General features: G+C 35.6%; 3 protein-coding genes across 3 annotated transcripts; 2 read left to right on the top strand and 1 right to left on the bottom strand.

The window, feature by feature from the left end:
• The first annotated feature begins 1,026 nt into the window (after positions 1–1,026).
• LOC110685614 (probable calcium-binding protein CML44) lies at positions 1,027–1,769 on the top strand. The gene has a single exon (XM_021862160.1). It carries the CDS (start codon positions 1,213–1,215, stop codon positions 1,705–1,707), a length of 495 nt encoding a protein of 164 aa, XP_021717852.1. The 5' UTR covers positions 1,027–1,212; the 3' UTR covers positions 1,708–1,769.
• A 5,347-nt stretch (positions 1,770–7,116) lies between these two features.
• Positions 7,117–14,769, top strand: LOC110686276 (probable methyltransferase PMT10). Its single transcript, XM_021862890.1, has 11 exons — positions 7,117–7,836; positions 8,297–8,949; positions 9,722–9,990; positions 11,269–11,418; positions 11,512–11,782; positions 12,085–12,195; positions 12,862–13,021; positions 13,263–13,520; positions 13,713–13,835; positions 14,035–14,112; positions 14,254–14,769. The coding sequence occupies exons 1-11, from the start codon at positions 7,535–7,537 to the stop codon at positions 14,450–14,452; spliced, it is 2,574 nt and encodes an 857-aa protein (XP_021718582.1). The 5' UTR covers positions 7,117–7,534; the 3' UTR covers positions 14,453–14,769.
• Positions 14,770–14,969: 200 nt separating this feature from the next.
• On the bottom strand, positions 14,970–17,180 carry LOC110685925 (BTB/POZ domain-containing protein At4g08455-like). Its single transcript, XM_021862483.1, has 2 exons — positions 16,697–17,180; positions 14,970–15,724 (listed from the first exon to the last, which is right to left on the bottom strand). Exons 1-2 carry the CDS (start codon positions 17,012–17,014, stop codon positions 15,272–15,274), a joined length of 771 nt encoding a protein of 256 aa, XP_021718175.1. The 5' UTR covers positions 17,015–17,180; the 3' UTR covers positions 14,970–15,271.
• Between the last annotated feature and the right edge of the window lie 6,395 nt (positions 17,181–23,575).

The following is a 23,575-nucleotide window of genomic DNA, read 5'->3' as shown; positions in this document are numbered from 1 at the left end:
GCATAACTTTGATTATCAATATCTTTTATGGTTTATTAGTAAAAGCCTATTAAATTGATATTATGAATGTATGCATTGCACTAATACAATAACATTTTTACTTAAAAACTTGTATTATTAATAATAATATTTAGTCAAAGTTAGTATACAAATAGTGCAAAAATTAAAGTCAATTTTTTTTTAATCAAATTTTAAGGGTATTTTATGCATTTATGAAATGAAACCATAAGGAAATGTAGTGCATTCTTTGAAAATCCAAGATACCTTATGATGAAAATTTTCTTTAAAATTTGATCAATCTACAAGTACCGGTTAAGTAGAGTTGTTCTTCCTAATTACCTAACAAATTAAATAGAAATTAAGGATAATATATAAAGGCAAAATCTAACGAACGTTTCGGAGGCGTTGGATAAGATAATTAAAAGTAGAAATTTTAACTTAAAATAAACATTAATTACATCGATCGATACGTGATTTTGGAATATATTTCTGAATTAATACCATTTTAGAAACTATTTTAAAGGGTTATTTGATGTCTAGGAGGTGTTAGATAGCAAGATCTATATATAAATAAACATGTTTTGGAGAAATTTGTATAATACCAAGTACAAATGATATTCATGGAGTGTGCCTAACACACTACAAAGTTTCCTCCAATTTGGTAGGGCCACTGGCCACATATTGTTTATAGTTTATACCTAAACTTTAGTTAATTGAAGGGTTAAATTCGTAATTTGTCAAAAAATTTATGTTATTCTCGTAATTGATAAGAGAGCTAAAAGCTTTAAATTTAGTCCAAAGAGCAAAATTGATTGTTTTCATTGTTTTATTAGGTAATAAAGCTAAAATATTGAAGGTTCAATTTTTATTTTAACAATACAAATAAATAAAATATTCATCAAAGTAATAATAAATATTACTACTTGTATATAATATCAAAGCTATAATATTCCCACGGTTTCATCGTCTTCCTAGAAATTTCCTAGTGACCTTCGTTGAATCGTTGTGGTTACATACCTTCTAACGAATTCATCAATATCGGCTGACATTATGTACGTGTAACGTGTCTATGATATTCATATATATCCTTCATTTATGTTTGTATATATATATACATGTTCGTTCATGTAATCTAAATACAAGTCATAACAACTTGAAAAAAATACCATACAATAATATAATCTTCCACCAATATTCCTAGCATTCTCATACATGTATTGCGTCACCATGGCTTCTCTAAGCACATCCGACGTCCAACGAATGTTCAACTCCCTCGACCAAAACAAAGACGGCTTGTTAACCCTAGACGAGCTCGTTTGGCTACTAGACAAGACCGGTGTACACGTTAGCGAAGACGAGCTAGCTTCATTGGTGGGTAAGGAAGGTTTGGACTTTGATGAGTTTTCTTATTTTTATGACATGATATTGTTGGGTAATAATGTTGGAAATGGAGGGTCAAGTGAGAATAATAATGATGAAGTGAAGGAAGAAGAAGTGGATAAAGACTTGTATAAGGCATTTAAGGTGTTTGATTTGAATGGTGATGGACTTATTTCTTCTCAAGAGCTTCAAAGTGTGCTTTGGAAATTGGGAATGTGGGATAATTTTGGTGGGTTAGATTGTGATAGAATTATAAGTAAATATGATGTTAATAGTGATGGTTTTGTAGATTTTAGTGAGTTTAAATCAATGATGCTTGCACATTGAGCTTGTGTAATAATAATATGGGCTAAATATGAAATCCATTTCTTATCATTGTTTGGTATGAATTTGTGATTTGTAGTCATTGAAGCTTATTAGATTTTCTTGTCGATCTTATTATAAAATACAATCTAGGCTTCTTTCAGTTAGATGTTATTTCAATTGCTTAACTTAGTTATGTCTATATTCTATACGATCGTTGTCGACCTCATAACGGTGGCAATGAACAATGGACGTTTTCTTTCATAGCCGAAACTAGCTGCTGGGAACAGGCGGAAGAAGAAAATGAAATGAATAAGTCATTCAATATGACCAAGCAATGATGACATGGGCATCATTTAAAAAAAATCATCCAAATTTCAACACATGGAATATACTCCGTACTTGATACCTCCTCTGTTTCCTAAAATTGCAACAATTTAATTGTCAAGTTTTTAAATGCAAAATTCTGATCACTAAATTTTTTACATTAGTAAAGACAGAGGAAGTATATACATTAATAAAAACATGTGGTAAAATATAGCATATAATTTGTGTAAAAGTCAAATTTTTGCTATAAAAGTAAAGAAAAAGATATATGCAGCCTTAAGAAAGCTAAAAGTGGAAAGAATAGACATTAAATAAACATTTATTACACCGATTTACTCGTAAATTGTCGATAAATTTACAACTTAAATGCTTAGGGCTGCATATAAGCATTACCCTAAAAATAATACCGGAAGAAATGCTATTGTAGTAAAATAAACAGATAGGTAAATAAACTCCCTCTATTTCTTCTGCCATAGGTTATATGCCGATGGATGATTGAGCAGGATACATCTTTTCGGATTTATACGGCTCCCTTGATTGCTTGTGACAAAGCCCAATGCAATTAATCTCGTACAAGCAATATTAGTATTACAAATTCGTGCACTACACTTCGCTTGGTGCAATATTTGTGAAGTAAAGGAAAGGAAGGAAAAAGAAGAGAATGGACGGAAATTATATTTTTTTCTATTGTGAAGATGTTGACATAAATATTGATTGACAACTTTGAATTCTATAATTTCTATATAATATTTTTTTTAAATCTTTTATTTTAGTTTATGAATACAAAATCAAACAAGTCAGTTAAATCCAATCGAATACATGCGCAGTCTTTTTAGGTATGGGTCATTTCCAAGCGGAAGCAATGTCACATCTTTAGTTTTTGTTTGGTCCACTACAAAAAAAATGTCCATATAGAAACGGAATTCTAGCGACGGAATTCAATCCGTTTCTAAATTAGAGACGAAATTAAAAAATCCGTCTCTAAATTAATTTAGAAACGGAATTAAAAAATCCGTTACTAAATTAGAGACGGAATTAAAAAATCCGTCTCTAAATTAGAAACGGAATTGAAAATCCGTTTCTAAATTAGAAACGGATTTTTTTCCGTTGCAAAATTAGAAACGGATTTTTTTCCGTTGCAAATTTAGAAACGGATTTTTTCCGTTGCTAAATTTAGAGACGGATTATTTTTTTTTCCGTTGCTAAATTAGAGACGGATTTTTTTCTCCGTTGCTAAATTAGAGACGGATTTTATTTTTCCGTTGCTGATATGAGCGACGGATTTTTAATTCCGTCTCTAAATTATTTTCAAAACGAATTATGTAAAATATTACTTTAGCGACGAATTATGTAAACTAAAATCCGTTTCTAAATTAGAGACGGATTTTAAATTCCGGCTCTAATTTTTCTTTCACTTATTATCAATTATGTGCATAGAAATAAACAAATAATATTTGGTATAGTTGATAAGAGTTTCACTATGTGACTATAAGGTCACGGGTTCGACTCCTACCTATTGCGATTCTTGAGATTGGGGATTTAAGGAGCCTTACATGCAAAGTCGATTCGGGTTGACCCGAGTGAGGTCGAACCGAATAGCATCTACATATAGACACAAAATAATTTTTCCGTTGCTAAATTTAGAGACGGATTTTTTTTTTCCGTTGCTAATACCAGCGACAGATAAAAAAATCTGTTGCTAAAACCAGCGACGGAAATAAAAATCCGTTGCTAAAACCAGCGATAGAAATAAAAATTTGTTGCTAAAACCAGCAACGGAAAACAAATAAAACGTCGCTAGTCTCATTTAGCGACAACAGGTTTACCAATAGAGTAATTCCGTTTCAAAATCTGTCGCTACCTATATTTAGCGACAGAAAAGTACAATCTAGCAACGGATTTGACCTATTGCTAAATGTCTATTTTTTTTGTAGTGGTCTCATTCCACAAGAATACAAGATATGTGGTCATCACAAATATTTTGATTCTCTATATACTCCCTGCTTTGTGTTTACAAAATTTTGATTCTCTATCCATGACCACAAAATTAAGTGGTATATGTAAATAGAAGGCCGGGTATCTTAAAAGTATGCTTAATCCCAGGGGCGAAGTCAGAATTTTCAAGTCATGGGGGCTGAACTTGTTAGACAATAGATTGATGGAAAAAAATTAAAATATACTAATATTTTATTCTTACCAAAAACAAATTAGTTAAATCATACACTACGATTTTTCATAGTAGCAAAATAATTAATCAAAGATTCAACACTAAAATCTACAACAATCTCTTTTTGTATGTATACTACCAAAACATCTCTAAGAAAATCATCCTCCATTCAATCAAAAATAATTAGCCAAAAATATTAAATATAAAATAAACATATTAACCAGGTTTCACAAAAAAAAAAAAAAAATACTAACCAAGTAAATAACTAATCACAATCATGTAAATAGCACAAAGAAATTTATTAATTAAATGAAATTACATAATTTAAACAAATTAATCAAAAATAAGATTAGCCAAAATTATTAAATATAAAATAAACAAAGTTGTAAATTGGGCGTGACTAGCCTTTATCTTATTTATCAAGTAATTTGTTTATTTTTTAGTGAATTGTAAACAGTGATTAAAAAAATGTCCAAGATTGATTTTCTTAAGTTTTCTTAATTAATGACGCATAATCTTAAGAATGGTGTAGTCCAATTAGTATCTACGGAGTAATATCAAGTAATACTTAGTCTAGTAGAAGGGATTGTTAAAAAACAATCATCACTAGACACTAGAGGCAATTTGGGGGAGAGGATTCCCTTACCCTCCACCTCCCCCTCCCCTCCCCTCCCCCAAGGGCCCTTGTCCATGTACCTAGGCCGAGAGCACTTTAATGTAGATTGTGGGGCTCAAACTTGTAACCAAAATATCATAAGGTGAGTTGCCGAACACCTCCACTAAGCATGGTTGGCCACATGATAAGGTGAGTTTCTCAATACCTCCACTAAGCATGATTGACTATATGATAACATATAAATGATGAGGTTTCTTTTAAAATCCATAATATAAAGAATAATAACATGTGCAATAATATCATATGTTAAGTTATAATAATATTAGTTGACATTTGCAAGATTGGCGTTCCATTTAATAGGCATTACCATAACTATAGGCACGAATGTATAAATCAACACGTTTAGGGTACATACCTTTCAACAAATGATGTTTATAATTTATCTTGGTCAAGGCATGCACTAAATTCCAAGGTAGTTCCAAGTAATTAAGGAGCAATTTCCGTGGAAATTAAAAATGAGGAAATTAAACCATGACTTTTCACAATGCATGGACACGTGTTTATTTATTAATGGTTCATGCAGGAGCTAAAAGCATAACCTTGTACAGTTGTACGGTTGCACGTACGGCTTAGGTTGACCAATTGTGCTGCTATTTCAAAAATAAAATAAAAATCAAATTCAATGCATGCAATTATCATGTAATCCAAAAACGTTGACCTACTATTCAAGTTGGTCTTCGATGTTGCATACATGGAACTTGGTGTTAAAATGTTGAATGTTGATGAAATTTCTTGTCTAAGTGGCAAAATTAATTATTTGTTAAAATTGACCCCTTTTTTTTCACTAATTAATAATGCGGCTAATTTAGTTGATCAAACTTTTGAGAGTGATATTTCAACTTTACCGTGAAGTTTGCTCAACTGTTATTTATATATATATATATAATTTTAAGAATCAAGTTTAAATAAAGTAATTCTTATTAATTATCTTTAAATAAATTAAAAAAAAAAAGTAATTCTTGTTAATTACGGTATCTTCCATGCTTTGAATCAATTAATATGAGTTTTGGACTCTTTTATGGATACTAAATGCAAAGTTGAATATTACATAGAAGCATACCGCAATTTTAATTAAAATTAACTTAAGCTCATATAGTCATATAATGCATAATTTTATTTTATTTTTATCAAACATTTTGTATATATAGATTTATACATTTTAGACCTGATTTATAACGTTTACTAATCACTATTTTCATACCAAGCTAAGCTTGGTTTAGTGGAAAGGAAATTACCTTCCAACCACGAGGTTGGAGGTTCAATCCCCATTAGTGACAATTTGGAGGGATGGGATTCCCTTATCCCCCCCCCCCCTTCACTCTCCCAAATTGCCTAATCCCCTAACTCAGGCTCGGTTGATCTGTGAGGGGGTTTTGGCCCGGTATAATTAGGAGGACCCTTCATCTTTACCTACAAAAAAAAAAAATACTATTTTCATGTTATCACCCTCCACAAAAGACCACAATCAAACTAGTTTCATTGATCAAAGTTTTGAGAGGAAAAATCCAAAATTTGAGATCAAATCTCATCTACATTACTGTCATTTGTTGCCCTCTTTCCTGCCTTATTAAAAGTATGAGTAAACTCTTATTAATAGTGCTGAGATTATTATAATCCTAAAAATGTTTATTTACATATTTTCCTCATTAATATTGAATGATATTTTTTTTTAACTCTTAAAAATAGTGTGTGGACATTTAAACCCAAAAAATATTTGTTTACCTATTTTCCCTAATTAACACTACTAACAGCACCTAACGGAAAAAACTTCCGGACATGGCTAGCTATGACTCGCGCGTTAGCCACCCTAGTTACACCAAAAATAATACAAAGTAAAAAAAAAAAATTCATTATAACGTTTAATCCAAATAGGGATGGAAATTGGGCGGTGCGGGTACCCCCTCCCCTACACTCGCACCCGCCAAAATATTTTATACCCACCACCTACCTGTCACCCACGGTGGGTAAAATTTCAACACCCGCACCCGTCTAAGCGGGTAGAAACCAAACCCACACCCGCTCCACCACCCAAGTGGATATCCACCACCCGCCTTTTACCCGCCAATTCAACATTCTTTTTTAATAAATTTCCTATATAACTTGTCACTATACACTTTAAATTGTTGTGAATATATAATATAATAGCATAATATACAATGTAGTAGGCAATATGTGGGTATTTGGGTGGGTATGCGGGTAAGTAGGTGGGTAGGCGGGTAATGGGCTGGTCATGCGAGTAATAAGCATGTATAGCTCAAAATCCACCACCTACCCACTACCCACGGTGGGTATGACTTTTGTATCCATACCCACCTTGGCCACCTACATACCCGCCAAGCTTGCACCCATACCCGTCCCAACTGGAGTGGGTGCGGTGCGAGACCCGCATTTCTATACCCACCTACCATCCCTAAATCCAAAGGTGGAAATACACTCATTACTCCAATTTTTTTTTTTTTTTTTTTGAAAAGACTCCATCTATTCATTTCCTCCAGTTCTAAACTTTTCTGGCCAACCTGGATTAGGTTGACTTGTGCCAGATTTTCATTTTCAATTTCCATTTCAAATGTCGACAAACTATAGTTAATTAGTTATGGACCCTACAATTTCGTATTCACAGGGACCCACCTCCTAAATATACTTCACCATCACCACCTGAATGACAACGAAACCACTGTCCAATGATGATGACGAACAACTTCAACTCACCTTCATTGAAGGACCTTCTCAAATCTCCAACCTTCATCAAAATCACTCTTTTCTCTCTCCTCTCTATCTCCCTCTTCTTCCTCTTCTCCTCCTTCTCTTCCTCCCCTTTTCCCCTCAAAAGTCTCTCTCCTTCACAGCCATTGCCGCCATTTCCGGTGCTCGAGAGAACAGGCATTGTCGACGAGAATGGCGCCATGGTTGATACCTTCAATGTCGGGGAGATTAACCCTTTATCTTCCGATGAAATGCTTGCTAATATCACTCGGAAATACGAGTAGAAAGAAAACAAGAAGAAGGAAATTAGGTTTTGTTAAAAATGTAATCTAGAAAAATCTAATTAGTAAAATCTACAATTAGCTAGATATTTCTAGAATAGCCTAGTGTCTTAAGAGAAATCTAGAGAAAGCTAGTAGATAGGAGTAGAGTAGTATGTCGGTGAAGGAGCATGTAAACCGACCTACACCACTATATATACTAGCACTTGGTCATGCAAATGTAAGCTATCCCCATGCAATAATACTTCAAATTTTATCCCACCACTACTTCCACTCACCTAAATTCTAACATTTGGTATCAAGAGCCACAATACCCATAGCCTTCCTATAATATCATACACATATTATCCCAAACACAACATAATATATAATGGCAATTAACAATGTGAGTTTTCCCATTCCAACTTTTGGGGGAGAAAGTTATGATTTTTGGAAAATTAAAATGAAGACGATGCTAAGGTCATATGGACTATGGAGCTATGCCGACAAAGGTTATAATGAACCTGAAGATGAAAGCAGCCTAAGTGATGCTCAAAGGAAGAGACTTGAGGAAGAAAGGATGAAGGATGCAAAGGCATTATATCTCATACAAAATGCGGTGAAAGATACCATTTTTTCAAGAATTATGAGGGCTAATACAGCAAAGGAGGCAAGGGAGATTCTACAACAAGAGTTCCAGGGAGATAGCAAGGTGAGAAGTATTAAACTTCAATCTTTAAGAAGAGATTTTGAAAATTTAAGGATGAAAGATAATGACTTGGTTAAAGATTATTTTTCAAGAATTATTGAGATTGTTAATCAAATGAAATCATATGGAGAAGAAATTTCGGATGAAAAAATTGTGAAGAAAATTCTAGTATCATTAAATGACAAATTTGACAATATAGTTACAATAATTGAAGAAACAAAAGATTTATCCAACATAACTGTTGAACAACTTATGGGATCTCTGGAGTCCCATGAACAAAGAAAAACTCGTCAAAGTAATGATGAAGACATGATGGAGACCGCGCTTGCAGCAAAATTTTCCCTTAAACCAGGGGAAATCAAGAGAAATGGGTCCATGAAGAAGGTCGAGGGTGAAGATGAAGAAGATTCACCAAAATACAAAGGTATGGAGAATAAATTATTTTGTAAAATTTGTAAGAGAACTAATCATGATAGTGCGGATTGCTACTTCAAAGGAAAAGCACAATGTTGGATATGCAAAAAGTTCGGCCATGTTGGAAAGAATTGCAGGTTCAAGAAAGCTGATGTGGAAATTGCCAATTTTGGCAAGGAAGATAATGAAGAAAGCTTAATTTGAAGAAGAAAATAAGAGGTTGCTAATGACAAGTGCATTAGCAGAAATATTTGGTGACATGAGCACCAAAATTAAAAGAAAAAATAAAGGAGATATATTCGAAAGGAGAATTTGGGAGATCTCTGGTGACACGAGCATCAGATCAGTTAGAAAGATGGTAACACGAGTACCAAAATTAAACAACAAAATTAAGGTTGGTAACATGAGTACCAACACAATGACAAGAAGAAAAGTCAAGATTAGAAGTTGTCGGTGACAACAAGAAGAAACAACATCAGAGGCCGTTGGTGACAAGAGCATCAACAAAACCGAAAGAATATTTTGAGAAGACGACGTACAGTTTAAAGTACAAGATTTTTCAGATTAAGGGGGAGTGTTAAAAATGTAATCTAGAAAAATCTAATTAGTAAAATCTACAATTAGCTAGATATTTCTAGAATAGCCTAGTGTCTTAAGAGAAATCTAGAGAAAGCTAGTAGATAGGAGTAGAGTAGTATGTCGGTAAAGGAGCATGTAAACCGACCTACACCACTATATATACTAGCACTTGGTCATGCAAATGTAAGCTATCCCCATGCAATAATACTTCAAATTTTATCCCACCGCTACTTCCACTCACCTAAATTCTAACAGGTTTAGGGTTTTGGAGAAGTATAAGGTGTGTAATGAGAGTATGAGGGAGTTTATTCCTTGTTTGGATAATGTTGATGTGATTCGTCGATTGAATTCGACGGAAAGAGGGGAGAGATTTGAGCGGCATTGTCCTGAGATTGGGAAAGGTTTGGATTGTTTGGTTCCTGCTCCTCGGAACTACCGGTCTCCGATTCCGTGGCCTCAAAGCCGTGATGAGGTATATTGAATTTATGATTTGCTTTCATGTTCTTGAATTTTGATTTTGATGTTTGGGTGTTTGAGTGATCAATTTGGTTGCGAATGTAAACTAGCTTAGTTGGTTAAAGTCTATGCGGGAGGTACTCGGATTGTATCCCATGATCTGTGTGTTATGAGTCGTCTAGGCTACAACAGTGTCCTTAGTGGCTCCTGATACTCCAAAAGAAAAGAATGATCAATTTGAGTTTGTTGCTAGTCTAAACTCTTATAGTTTGTTGCATTGATGACTTTGTGTTTTGTCGAATTGAGGGTGTAATTTAGAGCTGTTTGGCGATATGCTGAAATGAATGTATAATGATGAGCTAGCTAAAGTGTAGTATTTTATCCAATTTTCTGTCATCCAAAACTTGACAATCTGATAAGGATTATCAATTTAACTAAACATGTCTTTTAATTTAACATTTCAAACTTGAATTATTTCAATAACTAGACCTGCGGTTCTACCAAACATTTCAGCTGTACGGAGTGGTTCTCTCTCTCTCTCTCTGTGTGTGTGTGTGTGTTTCCTGCTTTCATACTATGCTATGTTAATTTCCTTATATGTCGGACCAACAGAATGCATATATTAGATTCTGGAGCCTTGATGGCATCATTCATTACAATGCCTTGTAATTGTTGCTATCACATAATATGTGCTTTAAGATTTAAGTTGTTTGCTGCCTTGCAGCTTCAGTAACCCACATCAGTAAGCTTAGGAAGGAGAATATAATAGAAGGTGTAGTCAATACTCAATAGTTTGAATGGGCCATTGGAAATTTGGATTACAAAATGAATAGAAGATGTTCTTTTGAGAAAATTCATCATTGAGCAGAACCATTCAAGGGGATCCCCCTATTTTCTAAAATATTCTCTCTTCCAAATTAATATATGCCCAGTTACATCAGCACAACTTATGTTCCCTTGTAATAACACTAGATACTCCTTTTGCAACAGTAGATTCTAAAATGGGTAGAGGCCAAAGCATACAATGCATCACCCAGAGATACTATTATGTACTTAATGCATTCCCTTTTAACTTCAATGTGAAGGAGAGGAGAGTGATAGAGGGACCCATGTGATAAGTAGATAGAGAGAACCATTAGCAGAGTAAAGAAATGTTGCAAAATAATTGCAACTTCTCAAAAAGGAATACATTGCGAAATTAAGATTTAAATAACAGAGGAAGTTCTTTTATTTTATTTTTGCTTCTTTTTATTGGCCTGAGGAATCTCTTCCATCTAACATTACTCTAAAGTAGGTATGGTTTGATAATATACCTCACACACGGCTGGTTGAAGATAAAGGAGGCCAGAATTGGATATCAATTAAGGGAGAGAAAACTGTGTTTCCTGGTGGTGGCACACAATTTATTCATGGTGCTGATCAATACTTGGATCAAATTTCACAGGTTCAACATTTTGTCAATACAAAGTAAAGTTTTTTTCTTACCCGTATGGAATTATCTGCTGTTGACCCCGTCTGGTGGGTGCTGGATTTGCAGATGATTCCTGACATAAAATTTGGCCATAATACCAGAGTTGTCTTGGATATTGGTTGTGGGGTGGCTAGTTTTGGTGCATTTTTGCTGCAGCGTAATGTTAGCACTCTTTCTATAGCTCCAAAAGATGTTCATGAGAACCAGATTCAATTTGCACTTGAGCGTGGTGTGCCAGCTATGGTTTCAGTTTTTGCAACACACCGTCTGTTGTATCCAAGTCAAGCTTTTGATTTGATTCACTGTTCAAGGTGCAGAATAAATTGGACACGTGATGGTTTTTTTTTGTTGCCTAAACTTGGTTTTTCTGAACATCTTCATTGAGATGGCACCCTCTCTTGTGACATAAGAGATTTTTTTACTTATTAAAGCTGTGTGCCACACTCATTCTATGCTCTCTGTTCTAAATTCTAAATTTGGGAATGTATAATTGTGACCATGACAAGTTGTCCTTGATGCTATATTGGTTCGCTGTTGTACTTGTTTTGTAGTGCGACAAACTGATGATTGGATGCCTGTAGCTGTGCAGTTTTTTTTTCGATGTAAAATTTATTCTGCTCATTAATACTTACTTGTCAGATGGAATCTTGCTTCTTGAAGTAAATAGAATGTTGAGAGCTGGAGGATATTTTGCTTGGGCAGCACAGCCAGTCTATAAGCATGAAGTTAAATTGCAAGAACAGTGGAAAGGTACCAGTATTGCACCTACATTTCATGCCGCAAAATACAAGTTGATCTTGTTGATCAATTTATTTTGTCAATCAACAGGGTAAAAGTGTCTTTTCCATCATTAAACCTGGGGCAAAAGTGTCTTTTTCATCATTAAACCTGGGGCAGAAGTGTCTTTTCCATCATTAAACCTGGGTTAAAATGGTAATAGCATATGTTTGGTAAGGGTAAAAGTGTTTTTTCCATCATTAAACTTGGGGCAAAAGTGTCTTTTTCATCATTAAACCTGGGGCAGAAGTGTCTTTTCTATCATTAAACCTGGGTTAAAATGGTAATAGCATATGTTTGGTAAGGGTAAAAGTGTCTTTTCCATCATTAAACCTGGGGCAAAATGGTAATAGCATGTGGCTACTGTTCACATTATTTACAATTTTGCCATTTTGATTTGTTTGGTAAATTGATCAAGAAGATCAACTGTGCCTCAAAATTTCACAAGTACCGGTGTTTATCTCAAAGACTCCTCCCCCCCCCTGCTGCTAAGGCTGTTGACTGTTTTGAGTGATTGAAATCCTTATTTTAAAACAAAATTTCAGTTGGGTCAATATTTGAGTGGTTAGTTGAGATTTCTTTAATTCTGTACTTTTGAAGGTAAGAATGCCTTTGTTTTTTTCCTTATCATATCTACAGAAATGGAGAATCTTACATCACGCATTTGCTGGAAACTGATAAAAAAGGAGGGTTATATTGCTTTATGGAGGAAGCCTTTGAACAACAGCTGTTACCTAAATCGTGAAGCTGGAGCACAACCTCCACTTTGTGACCCGAAAGACGATCCAGACAATGTTTGGTAACTTTACTTTATTATTGTCTCTCACATTTATGCATATATGATGAAAGTGGAGGAGAAGCAACGTGTGACTTCTCCTGTGCCATATTATACAAACAAGGAGAGCTGTCCAGGTTGCATGGAGCAATATTCTGATTATTTAATCCTTTCTTCTCCTTTTCCACTGTTCACTGTCGATGATATGTTACTCTACTTTGAGACTGCAACTATCTCAATAAATTCAACTCAAAATTTTTGACAGGTATGTAGGCCTGAAGGCCTGCATTACAAGGATACCTAATAATGGATCTGGAGCTAATGTGTCCACTTGGCCTGAGCGCCTACATCACCCCCCGGATAGACTACAGACAATTCAGATGGATGCCTTCGCTGCCAGAAAGGAACTCATGAAGGCAGAGTCAAAATATTGGAAGGAAATTATTCAAAGTTATATTAGTGCCTTTCGCTGGAGGGAGTTGAAGATACGAAATGTAATGGATATGAGGGCTGGATTTGGAGGGTATATTTTCCTTTCTGTATTCCTTTTCTTTTCTTTCTTTATTTTTTTTTAAAGCTTCGTGGCACTTTCTGATCTACAGGGTATTAAAACAGAGCTTTAAAATCACCAATTTCAATTCTGTTAACTTGCACATATAATTGCTGGCTGTTGTAGTTTGCAGATTTTGCAACTTGTGTAATGTGTTTTTGATAGGTTTGCAGCAGCATTACATGAATTTGATCTTAATTGTTGGGTTATGAATGTGGTCCCAGTCAGTGGGTTCAATACCTTGCCAGTAATCTATGATCGTGGTCTCCTTGGAGTTATGCATGACTGGTATGTTGCCTGAATTTTGATCTAACATAGCGTATTATTGTAATCTAAATCTTCCAAGTCCTTTACTTAAAGCTACTTGAAATTTCATGGTTATACGCTCATGTTGTCTATAATGTATTACTCCCTCCATCTTCTGATTGTCACTGCAACTTAATTTTATCTGATTGATGTTTTTTTATGCTTGTGCTGTACTTTTCAGGTGCGAGTCATTTGATACTTACCCAAGGACATATGACTTGCTGCATGCATCCGGTCTCTTTTCCGTTGAGAGGAAAAAGTTAGAATATTAGCAGAGCATGTGTTCCTTACAAGAAGGAATTTTGGCTTATTCTTTTACCCCTTTCTGGCAAAAGTTGATGAAGTTTGGAAAATACACAGAATAATAATTCTTGTTCCTTTTCTATTCCCTTTTGTGCAGATGCAATATTTCCACCATCATGCTTGAAATGGATCGTATACTAAGACCAGATGGTAAAATTTATGTACGAGACTCAATCTCTGTCTTGGATGAGCTTCAAGAGCTTGCAGCTGCAATGAGCTGGGTATGCTTTCTTCATGACACAGGCGAGGGTCTTCATGCTAGTTGGAAGATCTTGAGATGCAGCAAGAAACAATAACCCCTTTTAGCTGATAATTGTTGAAACATCTTGCAAGTTTTTCTCTCCTCAAATTATCACATAAATTGTTCACAAGCTAGGGGTCAATATAGCATAGTTTAATCCCACTATAGTATACCTGTATCATAGTTTTAGTCAAATAGGCATTGTCTCATACTAATACTTTGGATTTTGAGATCACAACTCCAAAGATTGGAGCATAGAAAGATAGAACTTACTGCACTGTATCCCTGATCAAGGGAAAATAAATTCTTTGTGAGTTGTAACCATTCAACCTAGAAAGTTTGTTGTGTAGTTAATGTTATTGTTCTATAATGTTCACCATTTAGACTATCAGCTTTTCTGGAATCCTTGATGCTTACTTTTATACAGTAATAATCAACCAAAAGGAAAGGAGAGCTGTCAAATTTACTCCCAAGCTTGCACCCCACATGGGTCGCGTTTCTATTTTTGGTTGTTCCACAATAACAAGCCATTTTCTACCATAAGGCCATAATGATGAAATACAAACAAAGACTTGGTGGAAATGTAAATTATTAATAAGTGAATGAAATTTTTTAAAATTTGGTTCCTTAAGAAAGACTAACAAAATGTGATCAACTATCAAGAAAGGGTGAAAGGAGATTCATACATGATCTCAAAAATTTGCCAATGATACTCACAAATTGAGTCTGTCATTATGGAAAGCAGGATACTGATCCTACTGCTTCATACCCTTATGTGCACTGCCTAATCATAATCCAAACTTCCCTACACAAATTACATACACAATTAATACATATCCACATCGCCAACAAGTCAGTAATCAACTAAACATGATCAATCGCTTCTAGCAGCAGTGTTAGTTTGTTTCGATAGGTAAGCCTCGTATATTTCCACCACAAGCCTTGGATCCTTCTCAACAAGATGAGTATATTCCTCTGATTTGGTCAAGTTGTCCATGTCCTCAATGATCATGGACAAAGCAGACTGAAGCAAGTGATTAGCATTATACTGATGTGCAAAACTGTAGCTTGCAACTGAATTGTCCCCATTCAGTTTGGACACTAAGAACTTCTCGCAGTACATCTTCAAATGTTTTACTTCATATTTCTCAGCTAGAACCAAGAGATCACATGCTAATTGCTCATCAAGACATGCTTCTGCAGTGTACAAATAGTTGACAAAAGCTCGCAGGGCATCATAGGACACATCACTGATACTGATGGTGCCACTACGGCTCTCCTCCATTTCAATCTCTAGCATGGCTTTGAACACTGGGGACCGACTTGCCTGGATAACCATGTTTTGAGAACAACAAAAAGAGCGGTCAGATGAGTTGAAAGTAATCTATATGAACTTTCATTCCTTGATTGACAAAATGATATGTAGTCACAAAATCCAAAGCACTGCTAAAGCAACAAGTATTGTTTTGACCAGCCATTGACAGCATTAATCCCGACTTCATGTTACAGTAACTTCAGCAGATCGACAAACGGTACCAATGGTAACCCAGGGCTCAGAGGGGGATAACTTTTCAGTTGGAAAATGGCAAACAAGGTTAACCAGCAAGGCAGAAACCGAAGGGAGGAAAATCAAACAAAAAACATCTGAACAGGTAATGTAGTGTGTAATTACTAATACCTGAAACCCATAATAACTTAGGGTGAGCTCTCTTCAATTGAATTTCATATATTCACTTGTATAAACTTACTAGTCACTGACATAAATGGAACTTATTGGCCTTAAACTCCGCTTATTATCGATAGGAATTGAACTTACGCAGCCCTTATTGGCCCTAAACTGAACTTATTTGACCTTATCAGCCATGAACTTGAACTTTCAATGAATTTTTCTCAAATTAAGCAAAGTAATGCTTTATATACTACCACCACAACTTCCACAAAATTGACTCAAAAGTTCAAGTGTAATTGCGATTACAACATTAGAAACCCTAAAAATAACAGCACAGTAACAATAACAGTGACAGTATTAGAACTTATATACCCTTAAATTGCCATAATCTCAACCTCCCTAAACCCCATTAAAACAAGATCTTTACAATGCCATTTTTGAACACTTAAAAAGCTAAAATTGCCTAAACTAACAGCTTCAATCTACTATTAACAATCAAACACAAACAAATTAAAAAATGAGCAAAAGCAAATTCCAACTCATTGAGGCAAAACATCAAACAGTTGGTGGGCAATTGAGCAAATTACCAAAAGCAACAAAATTCCCAAAAACAAGCAAATGGGTACTAACCAAAACAGCTTTATGAGCAAGGAGAGAAACTGGGTTGGAGTGAAACTCATCAGAGGCGACCAAAACAACGTCAGAGAAGCCAATGGAGGAAGATCGTTTGTGGGAGTCGAGAGGAGAAGAGCCTAAGCGAAGGAAAGCAACTTTAGCCTTGAGATCTTCAATCTCACTCTTGAGCTCTTCTTCCGTTTCGCTGGCTTCTTCGTAGCACTCTTTGCAGGTGCCTGCGTCGGTTGAGCAGTACTCTTCTCTGCACGACAGACATCGCAATGAGAGCTGCTTCCTTGATCCTGGTGCCCTGTTCATTCTCTCGTCCTCCATAGTCCACCAGTCCGTGTGTCCTCTCTACAAAAGTGTCCTACTGTCCTATGATCCTATTTGTCCGTGTGGAGGACTCCTGAGTACGATTGAATAAGGGCATTTTGGAGAAAACACCCGTGTGAGTGGACCCTTGAATCTACTTGTCGTGAGTTGAAGAGTGTCGGAGTGATGGGTTTGATATTATGATTAGCGAATTAGGTACTTAAATTATGTTTACAATGAATGTGTTGTGTCCGTCGATTTGGTATAACATGACACTTTAAGTATTTATGGACTATGATGATTGCAACCCATAAAACCTTGGTTGTTATGGTGATGCCAAGTATTGGAAGGGACCGATGTTGGTCCAAGTTTTGATAGTTTTTATAATGACGTCGAACATCTTTATCGGTTTGTCATTTATATAAAATGTAGCTAAGTAATAAAGAAGTCCATACGAATTTGATGGCTTAGCGATCCACCATACAAGCAACGCATCTAGAGAAAATGTGATTTAGGTCGTGATGACAGAAGGTGAATTGAAGGGATTATTATGACCCAATTCGGACAATTTGGTTGCAACCTCTAGCAACTCATGGTGGTTTAGACTTGGAGGGGATACTAATTTGACTCAATTGGTTCCAAGATCATGGTACTTGACGTCGTTTTGAGTTTCAAAGATGTGTAAGATTGAGAGGTGTGCAATGATGCACATGCACAGTTGCTTGAGTTAAGGTTTGAGATGTTTATATAGTAAGTTATGCTCTTGTGATAATCGTTGTCTGTCATGTGTAGGGCACATTAGCGTGAGGCGGTGTTCCTATATGTAAATTATACGCGCGGGCGATTAAGAGGTATGATGGTTCAAGTGATATACATTTTATGGTCAATTTGTCACACCGATTATCGAAGATTATCACATTCAAGCGAAGGTCACAAAGCTCACAACAATTGGTGACGACTAAAACTTGCCAAACTAAGTTAGGGTACATGAATATAACATGGGCATATAATGTTTTAAATCAAGTGTGTGTAGGATTGTACGGATATAATTTAAATAGTGTCACTTTTTCAAGCGTATGGATTTAAATCTTAGAATCTTACAATTTTACGATTTATGTATGTCACACAATTCAATTTACGATTCTATCCGATTTACATATTTCTCTCAACTAGCAAAATCCTTACAAGTTTAATACATGTCTATCTAGTTATTTATAAATATATATTGTCAGTTATTGGTTGCTTAATGGGTAAACAACTATTTTCTATCAATAATTAGGTTTCAAACTCATAATTTAAATCTATTTATTTAAATTTAGATATGACGTCTTGATTATTATAACACCCCCAAATCTCTCTCTACGGAAATAATAGTAATGCGTATAATTATATTGTAGAGATAGATTTAGGCGTATTACCGCCGCGTGATTACGCAAGGCTACACAAAATACTTAACTCAATAACAAAACTTGCAACGGAAAATCAACTTTCTTTTATTAATACTTATAAAAATAGTAACATTGTTATGAGTACTCAAAATAAAGACAAGACCAACATTCCTAAACTAGGTGAAGCAAATCTCAGGACTCCCATATGCTCAGTCATGACTCCACCTGAAAATAGTCAACATTGCTTACCATTACGGTAAACAGGGCGAACCAAAACAAATAGGAAATACGGATTAGCAAAATATGCTAAGTACGATATAAGTGCAAGATAAGTAAATTCAGTTTATTTGCAAACATGCTTTTAAAACCAATTCCAATAATTAATCCAATAAATTCCAAAACTCATCTTTCAAAACCAATTCTCAATAATTCAATAATTCGATAAAACAATTTATAAAACTAATTCCAATAATTCAATATTTCAATAATCAATTCAATAAAACCAATTCCTCTTTTTAAAACCAAATCCTCACCCAAGTGTGCATACCCTCCAAACTAGTTTCCTTATATTGCAAGGCTATTCTTGAGGAAAGACTTGGTCATACAAAGTCCAAAATCTTATCTACCAAATCCGCACAGTGAGATTACTAATAACATGCTTGTAAAGCTTTAATAAATAATTCAATAAAATTCCTCTTTGAATAAAATCAACCTTTATAATAGGTTAACTCAAAACTCCTTTTTATTTAATTCAACGTGCTTTCAAAATCAACCTTTTAATAAATACTTGAGAATTAAATCTCATACAAATAACTTTTCAAAATCAATAACTCTCCCTTTGAAAAACCTTTTTAAAAACTCTTTAAAACAATCCAACATACCTTTTTTTTTCTTAAATCCAAATTCCTTTATACATAATAAATAATTTCAAACCATTAAAAATTAAATATGATATTAAAATCAAATCTTTAAAAATACATTTATTAAAACAAATATTAAAATCAATACCTCCAAACAAACTTTACAAAAATCATGATTTAATTCAAACACCAATAAAATCATATAAACATGCTATTCAAACCAATTACTTTCGAAGGTATCTAGCCACCTAAACGTACCTTGATTCCGAATATCAATCAACACTTCGCACTTTTAAAGTTCAATCACGAATACACCTTGCAATTAACATAACCATAAGGTAATCACAACATCTTTAGACGTAAAACCAAAATCTAATGTGCATAAACTATAAAACTCTTTTTAAAAATAATACTTTAATGTAAAATTATAACTTTAAAATAGGTATTTATATTTTAGGAAACTAACCATGTAGAAAATAAAGGAATAGGATTAAAGAGAATTGAATTTGCGTTCACTGCTAGAAATAGGTCGTTTTCTGACGGACCTAAATTCCATCAGAAAATTTAAACTTTCCGACGGAATTAGGGTCTGTCAGAAAATTCCGTCGGAAAAGGGACGTTACGACGGAAAATCAGTCGGAATTCTTGCGACGGAAATTAATCCCTCGGAACTATAGGCTTCTGACGGAATATTCCGTCGTAACGTACCTTTTCCGACGGAATTAAAATTCGTCGAAAATTTCCGATGGAATATTCCCTCGGAAATCCCAAATATTCCGACGGATTAATATTCCGTCGAAAATTTCTACGGAATTTCCGTCGAAATCTTAATTAAAAAAAAAAAAACCCCTTATAACCCAAACCCTAAAACAGCCCAAACCCCCCCTCATTTCCGCCACTCTCCTTCCCCTTTCTCCTTCTCTTTCTCTCCTCTCCTCTTCTCTTTCTCTGTTCCTCTTTCTCCTTCTTTCTTTCCCTGTTCCTTCGTTCTCCTTCTTTCTCCTTCATTCTCTTTCTCCTTCGTTCTCTTTCCCCTTTTCCTTTTTCGTTTTCTTTTTCTTTTTCATTCTCCTTCATCCTCTTTTCCTTTTTCGTTTTCTTTCTCGTTCTCTTTCCACCTTTCCTCCATTTTCATTCTGTTTTTCTTCTTGATTTTTTCCTTTTCCCTCGAATTTTCGACAACAAACGGTGGAGTGTGGGCTGGTGGTCGTCAACAATTATGGTGTTTATGGTCAAATTCGACCATAAAAATTTCAGACCTGGAGTTTTTATGATCGAATTTAACCATATAATCCCAAATTCGAGGTTTTGGAGGTGGAATTGAAGGTATGTCTTCGTTTTGTTTCTATTAATTTGGTTTGATTTTTTTTTTTTATTATTATTGTTGGTTAATTTCGATTGTGTGGTTAATGTTTGATTTCGTTGTTTAATTTTAGTTTATTTCTGTTGATTTATTTTTGCTTGATTGTTTTTTGTGTGATTTTTGTGGGTTTTCGAATTTTTGGTGGTGGCTGGTGGTGGTAGGTGGTTTACGGGGTGGAGCTGGGTGGTTTACGGTGGGTAGGGGGCAGGGGGGTATGCGTGGTTATTATGGGGGCAGGGGGGTATGCGTGGGTAGGGGGGCAGGGGTGGGCTGGTGGTGTGGGTTGGTGGTGGGGTGGGTTGGGGTGGTGAGTAGGGGTGTGGGCAGTGGTGTATCTGGGTGGGGTAAGGGTTAGGGTGGGGCTTTTTTTTTTATTTTATTTATTGACTTTTTCGACAGAAAATTCCGTCAGAATATACCTCTTCCGACGGAATACCGACGGAAAATGTTCCGTCGGAACATTGCGACGGACTTCCCAATTAAGTCAAACTTGACTCCGACAGAACAAATTCCGTTGGCATGGACCTTTCCGACGGAATTTCCCTCGGAATATCGCGAAATTCCTACAAAATGTAATGGGACGGTGCCTTATGACGGAATTCCATCGGAAATGGGCATTTCCGACGGAATTTCAGGGTTTTCTGACGGATTTTTTCCGTCGTTGATCGGCTGTTATCTAGTAGTGGTTGGAAAGAATAGGAAGAACTTGCAGAGGTCATAACTCCTTTGATATAACTCCGAATTGGGTGATTCTTGAGTCTAACCTCAAGAATGTTTTGAGAGAAACAATTTTCTGTGAAATAAGAAAACCCCAAAACTAACCAGAAGTGCTGGAAAATTGGTTCCAAAGATATACGACAGATTTTCTTTTAGAAAAGAGGAGAAGAAAAGTAGGAAAAGGTTGAGGGAAAAGAAGAGTAAAAGAGAACAAGGGAATGAGTTTTTGGTGTGAAGAATATGAGAGGTATGAGGGGTTATTTATAGGCTAGCTCATGCAAGAATTATGGTAGGAGAATGTTGGAATAATTATGGTAAAAAGAATTAAGGAAACTTGGAGAAGAGAATGAAAGAAATATGGAAATTTTGATATTAAGGTGATTAAGAATAATAGAATTAAGGAAAGTTTGTTGTCATGAAAAATAATATGGCAAAAGAGATTACTTGGGGAATAATCAAGGAAGATATAAGGTAGGAAAATAAGATGATCAAATATTTAGGAGATGGATAAATAAAATTAAGGAAAATAAGAGATTTTAAGGAGATAATTAATATAACATACAATTTTCCAAAAAAAATCACCCAAAATTTAACCATGAGGGCCGAAAATATTGAGCTTCGAAAATATTAGTATATTTTAGGGAGTTATTTTGCTAGATTTATGGAATTAAAAATAATCGTGTAAATAATATTTATTGTATAAAATAATTAATTAAAAAGATATCAGACTAAACAAATTAACCTAGAAATTCAGATTTTCCACACTAGAAAAATTCGAAAATCTTAGTCAATAATTAGGAATTTTCTAACCTTATTAATTAAATAATAAAATATAGTTTTTACTTTAATTGAAATATCTGAAATATATATATATATATATATATATATATATAATCCGGTTTTTAAAATAAAATAAATGGATAATAAATCTTATCCGAAATCCAAAATAATTATTGAGTTTTAAAATGTAATTGGTGTTTAGGGGAATTTTCCCCGCCCAATCAGAGTCCGCCACGTGGACAAATCAGGACTTGCCACGTGTCCGCCATGTGGACCCCTCAGAGCCTGCCACGTGTCACTCAGAAACTAGTCCAACATGGACCAATCACGCCACACCACGTGGCCCACAAACAGCCAACCTAGAAAAACGGTCACCAAGGCCCGATTCCCGAGGCAAAGCCCAATCAGTCCTAGGTTTAACATTAACCTAGTATTGGGCATGTACTTCGAGGCTACAAATACAGTAATTAGCCCTCATTAAACACAATAAGAATTAATTAATCACCTCGCCTAGAGAAGCCTAAACACCCGTGCATACTAATCGCTAGACCGGACTAAGCGTTAATTGCACTCCCCGATCATTCCTCCCTTCCGAGGAACCAGATCACCCCATTTACTTTCCGCACCTTTTTTTACTCCACCTACAAGTACTAACTTGATCGTTGGAGGCGGAGCTCCCACCACCCGGAGTTTCCGTTGTTTTGCAGGTACAGGCGCAAGGATCCCAGTCCCGGAATTGTAACTTTGGCGCAGGACATAAAAAAAACCCCAAAACATTTTGGCGCCGTCTGTAGGGAGAGTACTTTCGAGATGGAATCACAGTCTGTGTCGACTCTAAGTGAGAAGCGTCCCATGGACGATCCTCAGGTCTACACTGACCAGGATACTGATAATGAGGTCGAAGTCGAGACTCACACGGCCTCTGACGGGACCTTAAGAGCCCGACGCACCCGTCCCACCGAAAGGAGGGAACGGGAAGAATGTCAGGCTGGTCCCAGTCGGACAGCTGGCCCACCGCCTGAGCATCAACAGGCGGCTGAGGGATCTTCTCCTATTACTAGGATAGAACTCATGACCCTCATGAGTAGTTTCAAGGGGGAGATCAAGGAGCTTATCAATAACAGGGTGACTGTTCCACCAAAGGAACAGTCGGCCAGAAGACCCTCCCAGTCTGGGAGGAAGAAGGTTGTAAAAGACCGGGAGGTGACTCCTTACCCTAGACCTAGGGAGAGGGAGGCGCCGGTGATCGATCTGACTAAGTATCGCTTCCCCTCCCTGGGGAAGTGGAAGCCCATCCGGCATGTTCAGCCGGATGGTTCGAAGAAGATATTCTCTGATGCTCGGAAGATAATCGAGCAAAAGAAAATTCAACAACTGTTAGAGTCAGCCTCCACGTCTGACTTCCAAGACAGTTTACACAATGCCTTCATGAGGTATTCAAGATAAAATCAGGAGAACCAGACAGGCGGCA

This window comes from Chenopodium quinoa, unplaced genomic scaffold, assembly GCF_001683475.1.
Source record: "Chenopodium quinoa cultivar QQ74 unplaced genomic scaffold, ASM168347v1, whole genome shotgun sequence".
Classification (NCBI taxonomy): Eukaryota; Viridiplantae; Streptophyta; class Magnoliopsida; order Caryophyllales; family Amaranthaceae; genus Chenopodium; species Chenopodium quinoa.
This window is presented reverse-complemented; position numbering and strand designations above follow the sequence as displayed.

Excerpts from the sequence above, each read along its gene's own strand:
- LOC110685614 (XM_021862160.1), top strand. The coding sequence starts at position 1,213 with ATGTATTGCGTCACCATGGCTTCTCTAAGCACATCCGACGTCCAACGA.
- LOC110686276 (XM_021862890.1), top strand. The coding sequence starts at position 7,535 with ATGATGATGACGAACAACTTCAACTCACCTTCATTGAAGGACCTTCTC. Across the intron at positions 9,991-11,268 it reads GGCCTCAAAGCCGTGATGAG|GTATGGTTTGATAATATACC; the intron begins GTATATTGAATT and ends ACTCTAAAGTAG. Across the intron at positions 13,521-13,712 it reads ATGAGGGCTGGATTTGGAGG|GTTTGCAGCAGCATTACATG; the intron begins GTATATTTTCCT and ends TGTTTTTGATAG.
- LOC110685925 (XM_021862483.1), bottom strand. The coding sequence starts at position 17,014 with ATGGAGGACGAGAGAATGAACAGGGCACCAGGATCAAGGAAGCAGCTC. Across the intron at positions 15,725-16,696 it reads TTGCTCATAAAGCTGTTTTG|GCAAGTCGGTCCCCAGTGTT; the intron begins GTTAGTACCCAT and ends ATGGTTATCCAG.